This window comes from Fringilla coelebs, assembly GCF_963513975.1.
Source record: "Fringilla coelebs genome assembly, chromosome: 3".
NCBI classification, from domain to species: Eukaryota; Metazoa; Chordata; class Aves; order Passeriformes; family Fringillidae; genus Fringilla; species Fringilla coelebs.
Window position 1 is genome coordinate 77,907,180 of NC_140030.1, and position 22,174 is coordinate 77,929,353.

General features: G+C 40.6%; 1 protein-coding gene across 2 annotated transcripts; it reads left to right on the forward strand.

The window, feature by feature from the left end:
* Positions 1-2,734: 2,734 nt before the first annotated feature.
* On the forward strand, positions 2,735-17,362 carry LOC311151380 (plasminogen-like; the record flags this gene model as incomplete). Of its 2 annotated transcripts, none has more annotated exons than XM_084201760.1 (12): positions 2,735-2,783; positions 5,611-5,746; positions 6,383-6,489; positions 7,537-7,651; positions 8,678-8,841; positions 9,417-9,546; positions 9,669-9,787; positions 11,263-11,425; positions 12,298-12,428; positions 13,264-13,423; positions 14,923-15,154; positions 17,241-17,362. In XM_084201760.1, 11 exons carry the CDS (start codon positions 2,735-2,737, stop codon positions 15,128-15,130), a joined length of 1,482 nt encoding a protein of 493 aa, XP_084057886.1. In that variant the 3' UTR covers positions 15,131-15,154; positions 17,241-17,362. The 2 variants fall into 2 exon arrangements, with proteins under 2 accessions (XP_084057886.1, XP_084057887.1); XM_084201761.1 differs by having other exon boundaries at positions 14,923-15,113; positions 17,241-17,354.
* Positions 17,363-22,174: the final 4,812 nt, after the last annotated feature.

Sequence of the window (22,174 nt, forward strand, 5' to 3'; positions counted from 1 at the left end):
AGCCAGTGCAGCAGAGCTGCATGATGTTCTCTAGCACAAGCATAGAATGAGCAAGCGTGTACAAATCTTTCTTTCTCCAAGCTGAAAGACTAGAGAAAGTATTTTATCATTTGATACTGGACTTTCATATTCTTTTTTTCTGTGTGTTTTCATTACTGTTCATCTCTTTATCTGTGTTTTTCCAAATGAATTTTAAGAACATTATGTTGAACTTACTCTCACTTAATCTCACTTATTTGTTTTATCATTTACTTTCCTTTTCAATCTAGCAATTTCTTGTCCTTCTAAATTTCCTAATTTTTATTAAATCTGTGCTATTTTCTCACAAATTTAGGGCTTTTCTCTGCTCCAAAGAGACTATTTTCCCCCGCATCACAACCTTTATTATGTTTTTGAGTACCTTACAGTGATAATATTACATTTGGCTTTTTTCCCCTCACTCTTTCTCATTCTGTTTTTAATTTGTGTTTCACACTTGCATGCTGTCTTTCCTACACAGATTATTGCACTGAGAAAATAAAGCTTTTGAACCTATTTGTGTAAGTTCAAACCAATAGATCTGAAACCTGTTGTATTAAGGTAGGAAGGAAAAAGGGAAACAGAGAAAGAAAAGAAAAGCATATTTGCATACAACAAATTTCCTTATAAGCTTGACCTGTAACATGAGCTAGCTTGTGGACAAATATCGCCTGACAACGTATCCTGAGTGTGGTCTGACACTTTTTCCATGCTGGGGATTTGATGTCACTCATTTTTCCAAAAGCTATCGTCTGCTGCACCCCTCTGGACACTGTCAGCACAGCACGTTCTCCAGAAAACTTCCCACAGTGTGAGGTGGGATTGCAGCATAGTTTTCATCAGCAAAGATGTGGTTTTATTTGTTGCTATTAGAACACAGGCATAAAAATCTCTCTGCTTTTCATTGTTCATTGTTTTCTCTTAACTCCAAGAGAAAAGACGTTTCCATGCTATTTGCTAGCAGATCTAGAGTGGTTTCAGACTTCTGCATCTGTAGTCTACAGCATTTACTACCTGAGGACAGAGCAGGTAGTGCTGTCAATGACAGAAAAAACGAGGCTTGGCTCCCTGTAGTTCATATCCCTGTTCATCATGTCCCACTGCATCTCTTGCTAACCCCACTTCTCTGCTGTATTAAACTGGGAAATCTTCAGGTCCTGCATGCCCTTCTACCCACCTCCCCAAATGGTCCCCTAGTCCTGCTTCCTCCCACTCAGGTCCCCATAAAGGCCCTGTCAGCTGCTCCGGGCTTCCATGAGGACAGCCTGTCTCTCCCAGAGCCATGTGGCCCCAGGATTCCCTATGTGTGAGCTGACACGCTGGTTGGAGGGTACAGACCGGCTGGCTGGCCAAGCAGAAATCAGTGGTGATTGCTTCCACCATGAGTGCCTCCACAGAAATTTTGGGTTCTTTTCCCTGATCAACCACTGATTTTCTGAAGCCTTGTAGGAACACCCCTGTAGGAATATCCTTCTGTCACAGGTTGAATGATATGCTGACACAGGTTGAATGGTATGCTCAAACCCTGGTTGTGTATGTTGGGATGCAGACGAGCTGTGGATGTGTTGGCATATGGACACAGCTCAGCACAAAACAGTTAGTACCAACTGTTTGTTTTCCTGCTAGTGTCACTCCTGCCTGTTCTCACTACAGGTTACACATTGGCTAAGAGCCCTCTGCAGGGTGACAAAGCTGAGGCAAAAACCCACAAAAAGGCCACTCCCCCACTGCCTCCTCAGTAGCCCAGGGTGCATTTCCCGCCTGTGCCCTGGAGGCATGTACCTTTTGGCCACTGCCTTTACCCTGGGTGACTCCCAGCACAGAGGGGAATATGCAGGACTCCCACCTTCCTCCCAGCTGTTCCCATCTGCCCTCCCAATTCCAGCTAAAGGCTACCCTGACTGGGCAGACAAGCCAGTTGAAACTCCTGAAGGTCCTGTGGCTGGCATTGCCTGGCTTGCCTTAGCTGAGCCCCATGGGGTTGACAGATGTGACAGATGTTGCTGAAATGCATGGGGCACCCTGCACACACCCTGAGATCTGGGTAGACTTGAGATATCAGCAGCTTTGCCTGGAGGTGAAAGGCACATCATACACTGAACCAACGTGAATGGTGCGTCCCAAGTCATGAACAATAAAAACTAAACCAGAAACAGAAAAAAGCTGAGGGAAGTAACTTTTTTTCCTCCAGAAAGGGCATGGGAGGGTGTTAAAAACAATTCTGATTGCGAGTTAGCATTATCATTGTCTGTTTGGGGGGACTGACTTACACAGGAGCATAAATCAGCAGCAGTTTCAATCTAAAGCAGTCCAAGTCTCTGATTTGCAATACTATTGGGACCTAAAGCTGAATACCCAGGACTGTATAGAATTAGGTGTGTGGATTGTGTCTTGTTCCTGTACTTTCCACCACTATGATCCTCATCTTTACCTTAACAAAGTGAAGCCAAGCAATCTGAGGAAAAAAAACCAAAAACATGTCCCACAATAAAGAAAGTGCCTCCACATTTCCCAGTATCCAGCAGAAATTATTGAGCCTGATTTGGCAATCCATCCAATTCAAGGTTGTTTTCATAGCCTCACCATGGCGGGGGGGCACAGCACACAGAATAATGATTAACTTAATCCTCCTGCCTTGTTTGTTTGATGCTGCCTCACTCCAGTGCGAGTCAATAAAACTTTGTGCACCAACACACTTTCAGCCATCTGGGCCAAAATGAAGATTAGCAAAGCTGCCTTTCTCTTCCTTTTCTTGCTCAGCTCAGGTAAGAGCCCTTTGCCTTCTGCTTGCCTGGTTGAGACTGGGGCCAAACACTAGCAGGCTCCATGTGGTGCTGAGTCAATGTGTCACTCATTCCCTAGACAATGATGGGTTTGGGCCTTGCTGGTCAGAAAGAGCTGCTGTTGAGCAGAGAGAGAGCTGTGGCTGCCCCAGGGTTGTGTTCATTAGCAACACCAGACGACCAGCTGCCTTGGTGTCTGCATGGGCAAGTAATGGCCCCAGGCGAACCTTTCCCATGGCCAGAGACAGGGCACCCTTGGGATGCAGCCTGTCAAAGGCTTGTGCAAAACCCACAGCAGTCAGTCAGAAGTTAGCTCTAATTTCAGCAGGCTTTGGATCAAATGCTAGAGGTAAAGCTGTGTTTACTGCCAAGCACTGTTAAGCACGGTGATACTCATTTTCATCCTTTATGACAGGAGTTTTAAAGCTTTGAAATGGCATATTTAAAACAAAATGAAAAATTAACAGGCTTCTTTATATTCCAACAATTTCACATTTTCTGTTGTCAAACAGAAAACTTACAATAAAATGTTCTCCCTTGTTTTCCTGAGGGCAGTAGGTAGAAATTTACTCCCCAGTGACCTAGATCACCTTTTCCAGGAATGTGTCCAGAATTCTTTCTTACAGTTCCAAAAGATGATAGGCGTTCCACTGATGGTAATATATGGATTTCAAGCTTATCTACAAAATCTGTAACTAAATATTCCATATGTAGTATATATTTCAATCAGATTTCAATCAGATACCATACTCTCTTGTACTTTGAAATTACGTATAATTGCATGGCACTTAAATGACTTTTTAAAAATACTGATAAATACATATCAGTACCGTTTTTATGAGTTTTTAATAGTTCAGGTCAGAATACCAGAGACATATCATTGTGTGATTGTACCAGGTTATAAAAGAAAACTGGGAAAGTGGGGGGTTTTATTTGTTCATTGTATCAACTCTACCTGACTTGCTCAAAAGTGATGGTCTGCAACTGCCTTAAAGCCAATTTTGATGGTTTTTGGCTTAGTACTGGTCAAATTTGTATAGAGGCTTATGGAAATTAAGAAATTTGTTTATTCACATGTATTTGAATATTCTGGTCAATTATCCTCTGCAATACCTGGGTTTATATAGATTTTAGTCAGACTAATATAATCCCTGATGCATTTAAAATCTCTTATATTCTTTTCTTAAGTTTACACTTTGCAGTGTTTTTCAGGCAACCAGCATCACCTTTTCTTTTCTATTATCTAAGTTTCTGCCAATCTATGTTGACTTTTAGTTTATACACGTCATCCAAGTTCCCATGTATTCATTCTCAATCCAACTGTAATAGTTTTTTTTCTTATAGTTACTGAAAAGTAACAGTATCCAAAGGAGAGCTCTTTGAAAAAATACAGAATTTTAAGATGAGTAAATAAAGTTTGGAAAGGAGTCTTTTCTTTTTCTGGTCCCCTGGAACAGTGGCCTCAGATAAGTTAGGAAAAAATTCAGGAAAGGAAGCACTTGTTTACTAACTCCATCAGGAGAAATTAGTAGGCTAGGCTATTCGTGCTCTGCATAGCCCTGCTGTAACGGTAGGAGCAGATACTGGAAGCCTCAGTGTCAGGGATTTCTTAAGACATGCAGGTTTTATAGCATTGAGCCAAGTCTGCAAAGAGACACAGAAAATGCCCTCAGGCAATGAATAATCTTATTTTCATTAGTGGCCAAAATATCTTTTATTTTGTGTGGATCTGTGTCATATGGAGGTAGGTAATGAATGGCCCATATGTCATGGGAATTAACACTGGAGTGATGTTGCAGTGAATTTAGCCGTAATATGAGTGTGTAAATGAAAAATTCACAACATTACTTGTGAGCATGCTGTATAAAATTATGAACTTCCTGCATCTGTCAATAATAATCTATATTGAAAAAAATGAAATAATTAAGCCCTATGACCAATTAGACTCACTTGTGCAACACTGTAAACTGATGCTGGAGACAGAAATAAACTCTTGCAGAAAATAGATACAGAAACACAGAATCTTTTTAGACATAAAAAGAAAAAATCAATTAGGTGGTAAACTCTATTGTGAGCTACAATATTTTAGAGGTGTGTTAGAATTATTAGCAGGTAGATAATATAATTCTTATGCGTATGTCACTTCCAGATCTAATAATACTAACTGATTTACTAATTTAAAATCTTGGGTTAATTTGTTGCAACAGAGATGTAGCATGACAATTTCATTACAAAGTCTGCTCAGCCCATTGCAATAAAACAATGGTGGGCATTGTAAAAGTCTGTATAGTAACTTCGTGATTGAGGTTTCTTGCTCTAGGGCAAGACATGGTGGTACAAATAATTAGGCAGTGACCAATGAAGCTGCAGGGATTGCAGAATCCCCATGACAGGTCATAATCTCCCATCCACCTAATTGATGCTTCTCTAAAACCTTGATATGGCTATCACTTCCCTTCATCTTTCTCTGGTTGGTGTTGACACCACTTAGTCTCTCTCCCTCCATTCCCCCTCACTCTTGTTTCCCAATTTTTGCTTTTAGCTTCAAACTCATGCATAACTCTAATCAGAATTGCCTCTACATCTTTCTTCTGCCTCTTTCTTCCCATAACATGTTGCAGTCATTCAGCTGTGATTCTGTCAGGAAACAGAAATAACCTCAGAGTTTATCATCTTTTACCCAGAATTATGCAAAAGAAATTGTGTCTTCACCTGTCTAAGCTATATGGAAAGTGGGACTGAAATCCAGAGACCTTCTTAACTGCAGAATTCTCATTTGTAATGTCTGATTCCTTTCCTTCCCTTCTAGTGAAAGGAGATATACTGGATGACTATTCAAGAACAGATGGTGTTTGGATATTTACTCGAAACAAACAGTTTTACGGGACAAATAATGAAAAAGAATGCGCAGAAAAATGTGAAGCTGAAAGAAATTTTACCTGCAGGTAATTTCTGTTGAATCTTAAAACTGTGCCATTGTGGGTGTCTGCACATCAATTATATGTTCCTACCTTTACTCAGAACCAAAATCCCCATTCTGCTGCAGCTCTGCCTACAGCAGTGTGTCCCATGCTGTGCCTTAGCTTGTGACTTATCTCCAGCCATAAATTACCACAAAATCAAGTAAAGAGTGGATTTACAGCGTACTGCTCATTTTATAGAAAATGTTCAAGTTCCCGTTCTTATCCAGCATTACATGGAGAACTGGTTGAGCCTCTCTAGCTGGATGCTGCTTTGTTCACAAGAGTGCAAGGTTTCTAGTTCATTGTAGGGACAGTAACTAACCTGAGCAGCTAGGATGATGTTGATAATGTTTTGCCAGTGCAGTTTCTAGTTCCCCACACAATAATTTATTCATGAAGTCATATATCCTGAATAAGTGAGGCACTTGAGAGTAGGAGATAACCCTAACCTCTTACTTGTCTAAAATATTGAGTGCAGTATCTGAAAGATAAGAATGAATATAAAACAGTGCTAGCAAATTAATAATTTATAGAAAAATACTTAAAAGTTTAATAATATGAATTGAATTTAAAATATTGCTTCCTATGTCAATATTGCTTCCTTCTCAATTTCAACAGGGCTTTCCTATTCACCAGGAAAAAGCTACAGTGTTTAACACTGGCTGAAAATGCTAAAATGACAGTGACATTTGCCAGCACAGACACAGTTCTTTATGAGAAGATAAGTATGTGTACAGTAAGATGTAACATATTTACTCATCAAACCTATTCTAATGGCATCCTTCTGTTCCCTGCTGCAGTGCTGCAGCAAATCCCTCTATAGGGCAGAAAACTAATAGAGAATTTGGGGGCCAAACAGGAAGAAGACAAATAACTAAAAAAGCTGTTCAAGAGGTATCAAATACCAAGGCCTAGATCTATGGTGGTCTCCATGTGCCATTCGAACTGGGAAGTAACTTGTTGCCTTCCTCTCAGACCCAGTTATATCCCCTTCATCTCCTCTCCCCAGGTGTCAGATGTGTCCAGCTTTATTATTTAGATAGGGTAAAAATAATTTAGGAGGAAACCATTTTTTCCCAGCAGATTGGTCTCCTGTCCTTGCTCTAACATTTCCATTTTATATTTTGAGGTATTGGGAGATTCTTCTTGTGCAAACAAGAAAGGGGGAAAGGAAGGGAAAATCAAGATCACTGCCCTCAATAACTGGAAAATTTTCAGTGTCTGTTGCCAATAAAAGCATCACGACATGATTTGCATTCTCTGTCTTGGAATCCCACTAGAAAAACACCTGGGAGAGCCCGAGGCTTAGATGAATCAAAAGTTTGGGGGCCACTTATGTGACAAGAGCATTTTGATAACTAAGTATTTCTGGCTTAAAGGGATAGCTGGATGACACCCACACTGCAAATGTGCTTATGAACAATGCCGTCCCAAGAATCCCCAGCTGCTGGTGAAAGACATTCCTATTTATCCCAGTATTATGATAGTATAAGCCTGCATTATTTTCTACATCAAAAACTGGATATAGCTGTCCTCTTGACTTGATTATATAGCTTTATAACAATGCTTCAGAAATGCTTCTCTTTAGATGCCTAGTAGCTGTAACTAATTTATTTTAAAATGCATTATAGAATGTTTGCAGGCACAAGAGGTTCAAAACACAAGTAAAACATGGTCCATCATGTACAGATGAACTTCAGTTATATCTGCAGATTTTCAGTACCAATGAATGTTGTAACACCACTGAATTTACAAATTTGATTCCATTTCAGTTTACCTTATGCAGTGTAAAAGAGGGATTGGGACAGACTACAGAGGAACAGAAGCCAAGACTCAGAGGGGTATTCCATGCCAGAAGTGGGCAGAAGAAATACCCCACAAACCAAGGTATGTCCCTATTTACATTTATTTTTGCTGTTCTGAACCTTTTCCAAGTTTCCTCATTTTCATATATATACACAGATTTATAGTGCAAGTTATCAAATCCTGTTGTCAGCTGATTTTAGAAGCAGCTTTATCTTTACCTGTCTTGCTACTTTTGACTCTACTGCAATGACCTGGATAAGGAAAGGACGCAGTGTCAGCTAGATAAGTTGTGTCTAAAAGTGAGGTGTCTTAAGCAGATTAAATGCTTCTTCTTGCAACACGATGAAGATTTTTGCTATTGGTAACAGTGGTAACTCCTCTGTATAAAGTGGTATCTGTCCAACTCTAGGGTCCTCCTACCTGCCATACAGATAGTCAAAAAAAAAAAATTGAGAAAAGTATTCAAGGACCAAATGGATCTGGCTAGGTAGAGTCTTCTCAGGGCTGGCTGCCATTGGGCTCACTGAAGCAAGTGGGGAAGCAGAGGTCCTGTGTCCTCTCATCTATGTTGAAGTTTTTTTAATTTTTTTTTTTTTATTTATTCTAATTAAATACACTCAGATACTCTTGTTCAGATAATTTAAAAGTAATTTAGTCTTCTCTGGAAGATTGCTGTAGGAAGAAGCCTAGGTTCACTTGCTTCAGATCTCTGTGAGACCTAGTTGTGCTTGCTGAATAGTCTCTAGAAATACACAACTTTTAAAGCAGCTCCATTAAGACAAACACATGACAGAGCCACAGGTTGTAGTGAGGTCATTAGATCAACTGGATGCACGAATTAAAGACAACAATTGTCCTTTGAGACTGTCATTGTTCTTACAGGTTGTAAGCTCACTTCTTGCTGGCAACTGGGGCTAGGGAGAACGCTACTAATAATTGCAGTTAGGAATGATTTTTCAGTTTTCATTTATGGCTTACAATGGGAAATCAGTTTCTCTCATTTTTACTGTGAATTAATAAAATTCTCAACTAGCTGAGCAGGTTGAATGTTTCCCTTCTACACCCCTAAAGTACTGGCATTAAAATAGAAATTTAATACTATTACAGGTATACACCTGAAAAACACCCCAATGCAGGGTTGGAAGAAAATTACTGCAGAAACCCTGATGCAGATGAAAATGGACCCTGGTGTTACACAACAGATCCTGCTATGAGATTTGATTACTGTGCCATCCCAGAGTGTGAGGACCAGGTCACACACACTGGAGAAGGTATATTTGCTTTTCAGAGAAGGGATGTTCAAGTAGGTAATATTATTCCTACCACTTTTTTGTGCTTTATTTTTACAGATTTTTTCAAATTAGAATTTAAATCAAGAAGAACTTAAGAAGTTCTCAACAGAGAGGTTGTTTTCCTAATTGGTCTGAATTATCAAAGTTATTTTGTAAATATGGAAGGACTAAAATTTTTTAATCATTTGCTGATATTGTTTGCTTTATCTTCATCTGTCTTGTTACTTTTGACTCTACTGGCAGAGAACTGCAGAGATCTGGATAAGGACTATATTGCTCTTACACCAGTAATTTATCTAATTGTAGCAAGGGTAAAGACTGACCCAAGTGCTGTGCAACACACAGAACTCCCATTGCTAACAGTACATACAGATATATGACAAATTCCTACCTGCAAGCGAAACATATTCCTCAAGCATTACTGATTTGGCCAGCCTGTGCACAGCTTTCTGAACTCCTTTCATTGTTAGCTGGAGCAAACCCCAGTTGTCCTTTCAGCATAATCTTCCATGAATAGGCTGGGGCGTTCCTCACTTTGTTTTCCTTCTGCCTAGGACCTCTGGGGGAGTGCATGCACTGTAACGGCGAGGATTACCGTGGAGAAGTTTCCAGAACAGAGTCTGGACTGGAGTGCCAATATTGGGATGTCCAAGAGCCTCATATGCATGGATTTATCCTGAAGCAGTGAGTAACACTCAGTACCGAATTCATTCCCACAGAGTCTGGGAGACCCTGTCTGCAGGCAGCCTCATTGCTGCACGTGGCTGTTGCTGACTCACAAGTTTCTCTCCATTTTCAATGTACAGCTATCCAGAGAAGGATCTGAAGATGAATTATTGCCGCAATCCTGATGGTGAACTTCGGCCCTGGTGTTTCACTACCAACCCGAATAAACGCTGGGAATATTGCAACATTCCTCGCTGCAGTGAGTCTGACTTCCTGAGGTCGCTCCAGAGGGTGGCTCATTAAAATTATGCAGGGAGGAGAAAGAAAGGAAACCACAGTTCTGAGTAACCTACAGGTATCTCTGTGAATCAGGGAAAGTGCACATTAATAAGCAGAATCCCTAATTAAACTTCTATTATGTAAAATCATGTATGGTCAGTGAAGATGAAGGCATCATACAGTGAAGTATGGCCAAAGATGCTATGGGAAACCATAATTTGCCCTTAACCACTTTACTTTTCAATTTACCTGGGAGGCAAGACATTAAGGTTAAATCAGGTGGTAGTTTCCTGCTGATCTCATAGAAATCATCTACATTACCATATGGCTATACTGTGATATTTTACCTGGGTCTGTTCTGCACAGCCAGCACTGCCTTTTTCTTAGCAAGGTATGAATCATGAGAAACAGGTTCAGGCCTCAGAAGAAAAACCTGGCTTATCAGTGAGCTAGCTTAACCCATTAAGTTGAGCACAGTAAATCTGGATATTTCCAAGGCACTGAATTAAGAGGTAACATTCCCTATTGTAGAAGTGGATCGCACTTTGAGAAAGAGCAATTATGAGTGTGTTTTTTCTCTCTAGAGATTGCTTTCTTATGTATCTGCGCTTGCCAGTGCTCCAAGCAGTGGTGTGTGTTTGCTAGATGTAGTTCTCTTAGCCTGCTCAATTACAGATGGCAGAATAACTATTTATAGACTTTTGTATGATAAATTGTGACAGTTACTACAGCATTTTCATCCTGTACTTAAAACTCAAAGTTTAAGGAACATACCAACCTTTTAGGGCCACACTCATGTCCTTGGGGAACTCTGTATATTATAAATATGTGCTGTAAGTTCATTTTCCATTTGCCCTCCGCATGCTCTATGCCTCTGATCATTACTCTTGTTTTCTTTGCTGTTCCCTACATGGCGAACCATTTCACTTTCTTTCTTTTTTTCACTTTTCCTTCTGTCCCTCTTCCCCAGTTCACTGACTCCAGAGGTTCAGCTCTGAAGGCTGCTTTGCTTTCTCTCACAATTTCTTCTTGGTCCTTTCTGCCCTTCCATACTACCTGTGTGTATTGTATTGAGTGTTGTATTATTGTAATACAATACTCAATAAAACTCCATCTCACTCGGGTTTACAAGGCTGTGCAAGACTACTCACTGCCTTTCCTGCTCTGCTCTCAGGGGGCACTAGGCACAGAGTCTGGCTCAACCCAGCCTAGTTATTTACTGGCTGCTGTGAAAGGGCAGACTCAGGACATTCATCTGGCAGTCTGGAGGCCCATAAAAATGTCCTCTTTGATTCTGACATGGCTTTTAACCAGTATAACCTCTGCTGAAAGAAAAAAAAATACATCTTCAACATTACAGAAACATAGGCATTTATATATTTTTGAAAGCACTACTTACCAGTATTTTCTTCCCCTTCCCTTTCCTTTTCTTTTTTTTTTCTTTTCCTGTTACAGCTACACCTCCACCAGTCTCTGGCCTAGGCTCCCAGTGTCTTTCAGGGAGAGGTGAAGACTATCGAGGAAGGATAGCCATCACTGAATCAGGAAATGCCTGTCAACAGTGGAACACACAGTTTCCTCACAAACATGGCTGGATTCCTGACAGATACCCCTGCAAGTATGCTGAGCCTCATCATTCTAACAAATACCAAAGAACAGTGGTTCCCTGTCAATATAGGTGCAGAGGAAAAAGGAGGACAGGCTTTCCTCATTTATGTTGTTAGGTTGTAATTCTCACTGTTTGTCAGTGCTCATTACTTCTGTTCAGGTCTTGCTCTCCAGTATTTTTCTGCCTCCCTGTTTATTCTCATGTATTTTTCTCACTTCTCTCCTCCACATCCCACAGCAGAACTATAGTTAGTTCACTACTTTTATGTTAAAAATCCTTTGGCTATGTTTTGGCACATCTTCAAAGCATTACTCTTCTGAAGAGTGATGCTCCAAGGACAACATACACCCGTACATCCTTGTGCTCCAAGGTTAGAGGAGCTGGGTTTGCAGAGCATTACTGATGTGCAGGAATAGCTGGAACTGACCCAGATTATAGCTTTGTAGTTTGATCCTGCAAGCTTTCCTAGGGAGCTGGAACCTTGTCCACTCTCACAGGGCAGAAAGCAGCATGCACTAGTGCTCCTATGTACACACTTCCAGTCTGTCACATCCCGCCTTGCCTGGTTCTTACTGTAATCTCAGGGATATCAGTGCCTTGTGTTTTAAGTCAGCTCTTTCTGCTGCATCTTGACCTCAACAACAAGAGCAGAAAGTGTAAGCATTGGAAAAGTTCTTCCTATATCTTCAGCATGCACACTGTGAAGTTGAAGACCATTGATTAGTCCCAAAAGAGTGATGCATGGGTTAATCAATCTCCAAAAGGAATAAATACACCACTGAGTTGAATTCTGTGTGCAGTAGTTATTAATAGTCATGCACACAACTCTTCTGGATTTCTGTGACTGGTTTAAAGTCAGCATTCCTGTTTCCTGTTTTAAGGGGCTTAGAGGAAAACTACTGTAGAAACCCTGATGGAGAAAAGAAGCCTTGGTGCTACACCACCAACAGCAAGATTAGATGGGAATATTGCACAATTCCTCCCTGTGACAGAACAGAACAAGGGATTGCTGGTATGAATAGAGGACTGTACTTGAGATAAGGACTTTAAAACAGTGAAAGATTTATTGTTTCATATTGTAAATGTGCTAATCTTTTTTTTTCAGTCACTTTATCACTCTTAATATTTGTCTGCCTTGCATGTTGCAAAATCTGCCAAATAATAAACTTTGAGTGGTTAGGGAAATACAGTGAAAGATAGAAATCACAAGCTGAATCGACAGAAGAGTCACAGGATTAAAGATATTTATGTTTTTATATTCCTTTCTTCCCAAAGGTAGGCCAATTATGGCAAATTCATTGAAAAATGAAATGGCTTAAAGAGATGAAAAATTGCTAAACAAAATTAACTCCTATTTTTGGAAGTTAACCACAAATGAGGCAACAAGATTTCAACACAATTAAAAATCTAATTGAAACATTCATTTATTTAAGCACAAAATTAACAGGAAAGTCTTAGAACAATCAAAAGGAAAATAGAGAGCCTGAAGTTTAACATAATGCCTATTTGAGAAATATCATGGGCAAAATAACTAGTATCTAATCTTTGAGGATTTTGCATAAGAATTTTCTTATCTTTAATTCTGACATGTTCACTTATGCCAAAATGAAACTAACTGATGAACCCTTTGCTGAAAAACATCTGACGTAAGATGTTAAAACTGTGAAAGTTTTCTCAGTATCTTTGGAAATGCCCTTCTGCTGCAGGTGTGATGACTTCACTGGATACTGTTTGCATAAAGGAGTTGTTAATTTTTGTAATCCTGTGTGTTTGAGGCTTTCTTGTGCCTGCTCAGTAAGAACATTAAAATATGATGCCAAAGACAAAGTTTCTGTTGTCCACTGCAGATGTGCCTGTACAAGCTCCCCAAACAGAGGAGTGCTACCGAGGCAAAGGGCAGAGTTATCGTGGCACAGCTTCAGTCACTGCATCGGGAAGGAAGTGCCAGGCCTGGAGCTCCATGTTCCCACACAGGCATCTAAAAACCCCGGACAGATTCCCAGACGCGTACGTTTATCTCACCTTTTCTCATTTTCCCCGGCAATAACTGCTGCTGGTTGTATTATCTTTGCACAGCTATGCTTTAAAACACTGCTAGGGAATATATCGATAAAAGAGAACTTTTCTAAGATACAGAAATGTTTTCTGTGAGTCTCATCTGTAAGAATTGTGTTTTCTTATTATCTAAATTCTGAGGAAAATACAGCTGTGCCCCTTAGTCTGAAATATGATCTTCTGCAACCAACACCAGGAGACTTGCATCCAGAGACAAGGCATCTACTGAAATATGTGTTTCATTTATGAATTTGAGACTTGTTGTTGTGGCCTTTCTAATGATTTAATCTGGGCAGGACACCGCATTTATGATACAAAACATGCAGTCAGATAGGTCATGCTTAGAAATGCTAACTAAGTGTTCTTGCCGTTGGAATTGGGCACCCAGAATTCTGTGCACTGAAATTTCCCCTTGATTTCTCTTCTTCAGATTAACAAAACTGCACCAGGAATGACTGGAGCAGTGACAAGCTAATTAAAATCACTAATGTGCCAGTTTTTAGTAAGGGCAGGAGAGCAACAGGATTACAATTACAGGAGCAATTGTGAGGAAACCCATCATGCTTAGTGGATTATAAGCAGGAAGATTGATACTTTTTTAAATTTTTGCCCTTTTTATGCTGTCACCCTAAATAATTTGAAATTTTCAGTTATATTTTGGCATGAAAAAACTGGAATATCCCCAGAGGGGATGATATCTTTTAAAAACATTTTAGAAAATTAAAATCAAGCAGGGAAAATGTGGCATTCATGTGTTCTGTCATATTCGGAGAAAAAGCATTTCAGTTCTTTTTTATTCTGAGACTGTGCTGTGATTTAGGAGGGGGAAATACTGCAATTCTGCAAATTATTGAAAAGAGAAATTCTACTCGCCTCTGCCCCAGCAAGCACAGACATGGAATTCCTCTCACTGAAGTCAGTAGAGAACTACCCCATTCAGCAGAAATGGGGGTTTGGGTTGTAAGAGGGGATCAATTGCATAAGCATTTGTTTGCCATTCTTCTGAATATGAGAAGGAACCTTTTGACATTTAAAAAATTTTGGAAAAGCCTAAGTTCCCCCCAATAGTATGAATTTTCTTGAATATTTATTACTAATTCACACATTCTGACAATTGTGTATGCTTACACACACCTACTTGTAAATTTTTTTTAAATTGCCAAATGGGGTAATTATTTAGATACTAGTACATTGAAATATCACATCCAGAGTATAAGCCAGTAGTTGAATTGTTTCCTTACGCATAAATATATTCAGGATTCCAATGAACATGTGAAATACAACTCTTCACTAGCATCACAACCATAGATGTGCTTGCTGGTAATAGGATATCTGGCCAATAAATCTATTTATTTGTACATAGTAGATGTACATAGTACATTCTTTTGTCAAGATATTCCTATGCTTACTTTCAGTCTTATGCAGCATGACTATTGACTTTATTTGTGCAGGGATTTGAGGGACAACTATTGTAGAAACCCAGACGGTGACAGCAGCCCGTGGTGTTTCACCACTGACCCCAACACCAGATGGGAGTACTGCAATCTTAAGAGGTGTGATGACCACACACAAGAGCCTGCATCAAATGCCTCCCCTGGAATGACAGAACAAAACATTGGCTGGACTACACCCACCACATCTGGTAACAGCTGTCTATAGGCATCACCTCCTGTTGTGTCCATGGTAAAGGAAATAGCAACCTACCAAAATTATTCTTGAGAGTCATGGTTTAACCACAGCCAGAAACTAAGTACCATGCAGCTGCTCACTCATTCCCCCATCCCTTCTTTGGTGGGGAGGAGAATTTTTTAAAAAGTAAGACTCATGACATAAGAATGGTTTAATAATTGAAACAAAATTATGTACAATAACTATAAGAATAATAATAGTGGGAATAATAATAGTAATAATTGTAATGAAAACCCAAAAGAGAGATAAAACCCAAGGGACAAAAGTGATGCACAATACAATTGCTGACCCAGCCTGTCCCTGAGCAGCAATTAGTGGCTCCATCCAGTGCATGTAATGCTTATGCAAGTTGTTCTATGGGATGGAACATCCCTGTGGCCAGGCCAGATCAGCTGTCCTGGCCATGCTTCTGCCCAGCCTCTTGCGCACCTCCTCACTGGTAGAGAAGGGGAAACTGAAAAGTCCTTGAGTTAGAGTAAGCACTACTTAGTAACAACCAAAATATCAGTGTGTAATAATTGCTATTCTGATATTAAATCTAAAACACGGCACTCTACCAGCTATAAGAAGAAAATTAACTCTATCTAAGCCAAAACCAGTTCACTGACTAGGCTTGCAATGTAATAATTACATCCCTCCTGCAGCTCCCTGATCTGTACTGCTGCATTTTGCAGCAAGTGCTCTCTAGTTAGTATATATCCTGTAGTCTATGTCATTTTACAGTGCATTCTGAAGGAATTCACCTTTTTTATTTAGAAGAACAAGAGGAAAACACACTTTTCTAGTATTTCTCTAGCTGTGTGCTATTGAAATATGTGACTATTATTATCATAAGAATTTTGCTTGTGTTGTGCTTTATGTTTTCAGGAGGGTGACCTTAGCTTGTATTGTTCAAAGGCAGATTTGTTTTGCAAAATTAGATAAATGAGGTTTTGCTCTGTCCTGTTTTGTTACTTCCTTAATTAACACATTGGTCAAAGTGGTATGACATTTCTTAAAGTATAGGGGAGCTTTGCATGAGTTACTTATTTTGGAAGGTGGCAGGGTTGAACAAAAGGCACATTTCTAAATTGAGTTGGGTGCTCTTCTTACATGCAGCAGAAAAGAAGTACCTGTAGCAAAGTCCTTGGAAGCAAAAGTTGCTCCTTCAGTCTAATGGGCTGCTGAAATATGCCTCTCTCATGAAAGTGCTTACTGATACCAATTTAGCAAAAATCTTGAAGTCTTTCCACATATTTGCAATATGTTACAGAAAATGTTTAGCCTGAAGTTCCTTGATATCAATATATAATCACCCTGGATTTATGAATGGAAGTGTTGAAAATCAGTAATTTTGTGGTGAATTTACTTTGGGAAGCATAGATAACTGTGGGGTAAGAATAATCTAACTTTGACTGTAAGCAAGTATATGCATATAATTTGGACTTTCAAGGCTCAGAAATAGTTTCAGAAGCTCAACATCTCTGCATGAAGCCTAAGAACTGAGGTATACGCAGCAATTTTTTTTCTTACACAGTCAATCAGAAAAGCAGGAAAATTGCGTAAGGTAATATATTACTCATATTCACCCAGTGTTGTGAATATCCCACTCACCTGAAGCAAAGCCTGTAATATACTGAATATACTGTATATATACTATAATATACTGACTTAGAGACTGTGGGCAGTGCGTTCATTGGTAGAGTCAAAAATCATCAGATACAGGTATTCATATCCTGCTATGCCTGCATTTTAAGGAATTTAAAGCATTCCAACAGTTAAATTATTTTTGTCCAGATCACGTAGATCAGGGATATGGAAAATTAGGAAAGTTCTATTTTTGTGTGTGTAATTGACCTCACAGTGATTTGGGGATGTACTCACATCCATGACTGGTGGATCTTCAGACCAAGAGCATGGCCTGGATGCTTAGAGACATGGGTTTTTTTCACCCCCAATTCTTTTACTCCAGCAGATCTAATAAAACACTTTCTACAGTCCTTGCGTCAGTCACATTTTAAAGCCTTTGGAGCTACCATATTATTCCTGCCAGCATTTTGCTGTTTGCATGACTAGTGTCATACTCTCCTTTCCTCCCCAGGCTGAAGTTGGAGAACCTCTGGTCTGCCAAGAGAAGAACAGATTTGTCCAATATGGAGTCACCCCTTGGGGACTGGACCGTACCCAGCCATCAAAGCCTGGTTTTGTCCAAATTCCTGGTTTTGTTTCTTGGATCAAGAATGCAGTGGCTTCCCACTGAATTTGGATGCAAGCTAATTTTTCTGGAAAGCAGTCCCTGTGTCAGAAACAACATTCCAAGTATGGTTTTATGACTGGTTGTAAGAATTATGTAATAATTCATAGGAATCCTCAATAAATACCACTACTGGCTGAGTGTTAAGTAGCTATTGCAAAGCAGTAGCCAAGCTGAGCAATTGTCACTGTCTGCCAGAGTATCCGTGTTGTACCTGTATGAGTCAACCATGATTGCATGGGACAGCAGCTGTAAGGCTCCTACTTCACCCCTGTTACACCCCAAATACTTAAATCCAGGAATTAAATTGAAGGTTCTTTTACACTAGTTGGCACAAAGAGAAATCCCAACCAGATACTCTCAAGAGATGAAAAATCACACAACAGCTCACTGGCAAAAGCACAGAAAATAAAGGGACTTTGGCAAAAGGATTAAATATGACACCATATTCACTTATCATAGCAGTACTTAACATTAATTTAGTACTTAGCATTTACTTAGCCCATTTCACCTAGAAACCTTTAAACCTATGAGATCTTACGTTACCCACAAAGTTCTATGAAAAGAGAATTAGTATAAGAAAGAGAGAGACAGAGAGAGACAGAAAGACAGAAGAGATTTAGAAGAGCACACGGAGAGCTACCACCTGCTAGGATTCCATTGTGGGTGAGATAGGAACTCCAGGAAGCTGGCAGGGTCAAGACCATGTGCTGGCCCTGTGCTCCATTAAGCCTCCATGGGCCTTTCCCCTGAGGAGAGAATTCCAGTTGCTTGGCCAGTCAGAGGCTGGGTTAGCACTACCCCTCCATGTCAGTGATTGATTGACTGATTGATTGATTGATTGATTGATTGACAGCTCTGCCAGGGCTGAGGGGGTATGAGGGCAGGGCATCACCTCACCTAGCAACACATAAGCAAGCACTTCAAGCACCCCAAAAAGTGTCTCAGGACACTAAACTTACCCAGCCTCTGACAGTGATCCTGTGTCTCAAGACATCAACCAGGAGCACAGCACTGGGACCTTTCCTCTTTTGGTCTCATCAGGGTCCCATCTAGCAAGCAGAGTAGAAAGGGAAGAAGAGGAATGGGTATTGAAACTCATATAATGGGCAATTGCTATACCAATAAAACCTAATTAACATATTTTTATGCAGTTCATTCCCCCCACCATCCCATGAGTCCTAAAACCACAGGATAATCAGGCTCCAGGGGGTGAGTACATGCAGCAGTCTTTTGGCACCTAAAGAAATACAGCAGATCATCTGTGAGTCCTTGTGCTCCTGGAGGCATCACTTTCCTACTTTGAGGTTTAGCGCTCTCTAAACATTAGATAATTTACACAACTATTTGTGATACTTGTTGGACTTGTAAGCCAAGTTCCAAAAAAAAGCTTGGCAAATTCAATTTAGGTCACCTTGCCTTTTGGTGTCCACAATCTTACATGTCCAGGTATCCCTACAACCCAAACAAATACACATGTCTCAGATCACCAGCCTTATTCCTCCCACCCAGCAGGTTTCAGGGAGATTCCCTGAACCTTTACTCAGGGAGAGAGAAAAGGTCAGTGGACATCATAGGAAATGACATACAGTACAATTCTACGACTAAAACGATCTGGATTGCCTCAGAGTTAAAGAGTGGGAGTTAAAGAGAAAATAACACTCATTCATGCCAGTCTCCTCAGCGTATCATTTTCAGGGTCATGATTTCAGACCATAAGCATTTTCAACTTAACCAAGCCCTTCAGTGGCTCTCCAACTTAAATCTTTCTTTTAATCCTTCCCTGTCTATAGCTGGAAAGAATCAGGAGCTGGGTTAGTACAGCCTCTAGTGATTGACTGATTGATTGATTGATTGATTGATTGATTGACAGCTCAGCCAGGCTGGGTGTCTGGGGGTGGGGCACTCACCAGAAGCAAGGCCTGACCTATGCTCAACCACACACACACCAGCATTGGTTTGAGACACTCAGCTCATCCAGTCTCTGACAGCCACCCCATATCTCAGTACAACAGACCAGAACCACCACTGGGACCTTTCCTCTCCTGCTCCCATCTAGTGAATAGAAAAGAAAGGAATGAAGAGGAAAGCATGCTGAAACTCCTGTAAGGGGCAGCTGCTATTCATAAATCTAGTTAATATCCCTTTATGAAGTTCATTCCCTCCAGCAGCTCTTGGCGCTCTTGAGTCTGGGGAGGAAATGCATGCCGCAATCTTTCAGCACACAGGGAGTCAAGCGGATCATCCATGATTTCCAGTGTGTTCTTGGAGGTGACACTTTCCTTCTGTGAAGTTTAACATTATCTAATATTAGATAATCTACACAACTATGTTTGATACTTGAACTTGTAAGCTGGGGGTGGTTCTGAAAGTTTTTTTGTCTTGGGCCTGATCTCTAAATTTTGGAATGAATAACAATAATTTGGGAGAAGGCCGACAGGGTATCAGCTCCTTCTTGGGCACTGTTAGGAAGCCCACCACTTCCCACACACTCCCAGTACTTTCATCACATGTTGGAGCAGGGAGAGGGATCAGTTCTCCCCCCTCTAACAAGCTTAAATTTTTCATGTAACAGTATGAAACAGTATACTTAAAATACTAGAGTCCTTTTCCATGTGCTTTCTCTTCAAAAAGCTTTATTTCATTTCCCCAGTAAAATTTTCAAAAAGTCTCTGTCCTTGTAACTTAACCAATTCTGTTGCAGGGTGTGGTATTATCACCTTCAGCTCTGTGGTTTGGTATGCCAATTCCTTAACAATAGGGCAGGGCTGAGTGTGAATGTCCAAGGGCACATAATGATTATAAAATCAATAATGAGAAATCAACCACATGCTAAAAAATTCCTATGGGCTGTTTGAATGAAAATGGCTTGGAGAGTGCCTATGCACATCTAAAGTGCTACTCTGCACAGAAGCTGACCATCCCAAACTGGTCAGTAGCCAGTCAAGCTTCACATGGCACCTCTGAATGAGAGGCGCTGTGAGCAATGATGGCAAAGTGACCACGGTTCGTGGCGGAAGGCAGTAATGGTGGCCCTTCACATCTGAAATATTTGCATCCAATGCCATCCATGACACATCCTGATGGCAATGTGGTTGTTCAAATCCAAATTCATGTCCTGAAGCCAGGGAAGTCACAGAAGTTGCAGCAGAAAGGACACCCGGGTATGAGCAGTTTCAGAGTTGCTGCACTGTGCTGCAAGGAGGGGCAGACAGGCTGCACAGTACTCAAGGGTTGCAGTAAAAACAACAAAATGGGAGCAAGTTGGCACCAAGAGGTAGCAATCATCAGCCCTAGTAGCTGGCTGGATAATCAGAGGTAACTGTTCATGTGGAAGAATTTAGTAAACATTTAATTTTGAACCATTGTTGACTCCCCCGATTGTGGAGGTCTTGGTAGTGTTTCACCTGCTTTTTGCCACTGCCACGGGGACTGGATTCATAAACATTGGTAAATAACTGAAGGTATATACATGAGTCACTACTTAGTTACATCACAAATGTTTGATTTAACAATATTTTGATTTAGGAAACCCACGGGTTTATTGTGGATTTTATGCAGTGTAAATGCTTCTTTTTCTAGATGCTGGTATGTGAACATAAGCTGTCAACATAAAAAAACTAGAAAGCTGTGGTTCATTTTCATTCCTCCTGCGCTTGTAATTCTCTCTTTTGTTTATAAAGGCTTCCAATAATGTGTTTTATTTGGAAGCTTAATAACAGAGATAGCACAGTGGAAAAGAATCTTTAACTAGAGGGTTCTGAGAGGCAGAACAAAGTAACAGAAGGGTGAATATCATTCTTTCTTGACTGTAAGCAAATAAAACCCTGGTGACAATCTCCCTTCTACTGCCCTGCTACTCGTGGAAGCAAGGAGAATAGTCCTTACCAAAGTACATGTTTTTGTTGAAAATGTAAAAGGCAAAATACTGAGTATGGTGCATAATATGTCCGTGATTCACCTTCCACTTTCATCTATGTATTCTTTTTTCCATACTGCTCTTCCGGTCACTCTCCCCCCAGCCAGTACTCCTTAGGCTTTGAACTCTCATTCACCCAAGTTGTCAATTTCCTATGAAAGAGAAGCCTTTATCCAGGACTATTTTACCAACCACAAGGAAAATGAAATCTCGGCACCTGAACTAAAACATAGCATTGATTTCTGTAGAAAATTAAAAATATAACTTTTCCTTTATGTTTTGGCTGCTGCAAATCATGGGTGCACCTGGAATGCAGCCAAGCAATACACAGGTTGCAAGGGACACCTGGAGGTGAGCTCATGCCAACACCTGCTCAGAACAGGTTCAGCTCTGTCAGGTTGCTCAGTGCCTTGTTCCTGTCAAATTTGGAATGCCCTCAAGGGTGAAAATCCCACATCCTCATCTGAATATCTCGGTGGAGGACTAATTTCTCCTCATATCTAACCTTAACTTCTCTTGTTACAATTTGGGTCTTGCATTTTGTCCTTCACCTGCTGCTTCTCCAGGATGACTCTGGGTCCATTTTCCCTCAGCTTTCCATTGGTTAACTGTAGACAGCAATAAGATCCCACCCTTTACTCTTTCCTCTCCAGGATGAAGATGCTTTTTCACCTTCCTCATACACCACATGTCCCAGCCAGCAGCTTGGTGGCCCTGCAGCCCCAAGGCCGGGCCCTCTCCAGTCCGTCTTCTACCAGCAAGGCCAGAAGCGGCCGCGGCAATCCAGGTGTGGTCTCAGGAGCGCTGAGGAGAGTGAAGAATCCCTTCCCTCAGGCTGCTGGCTGAAGTTCCCCCTACAGGG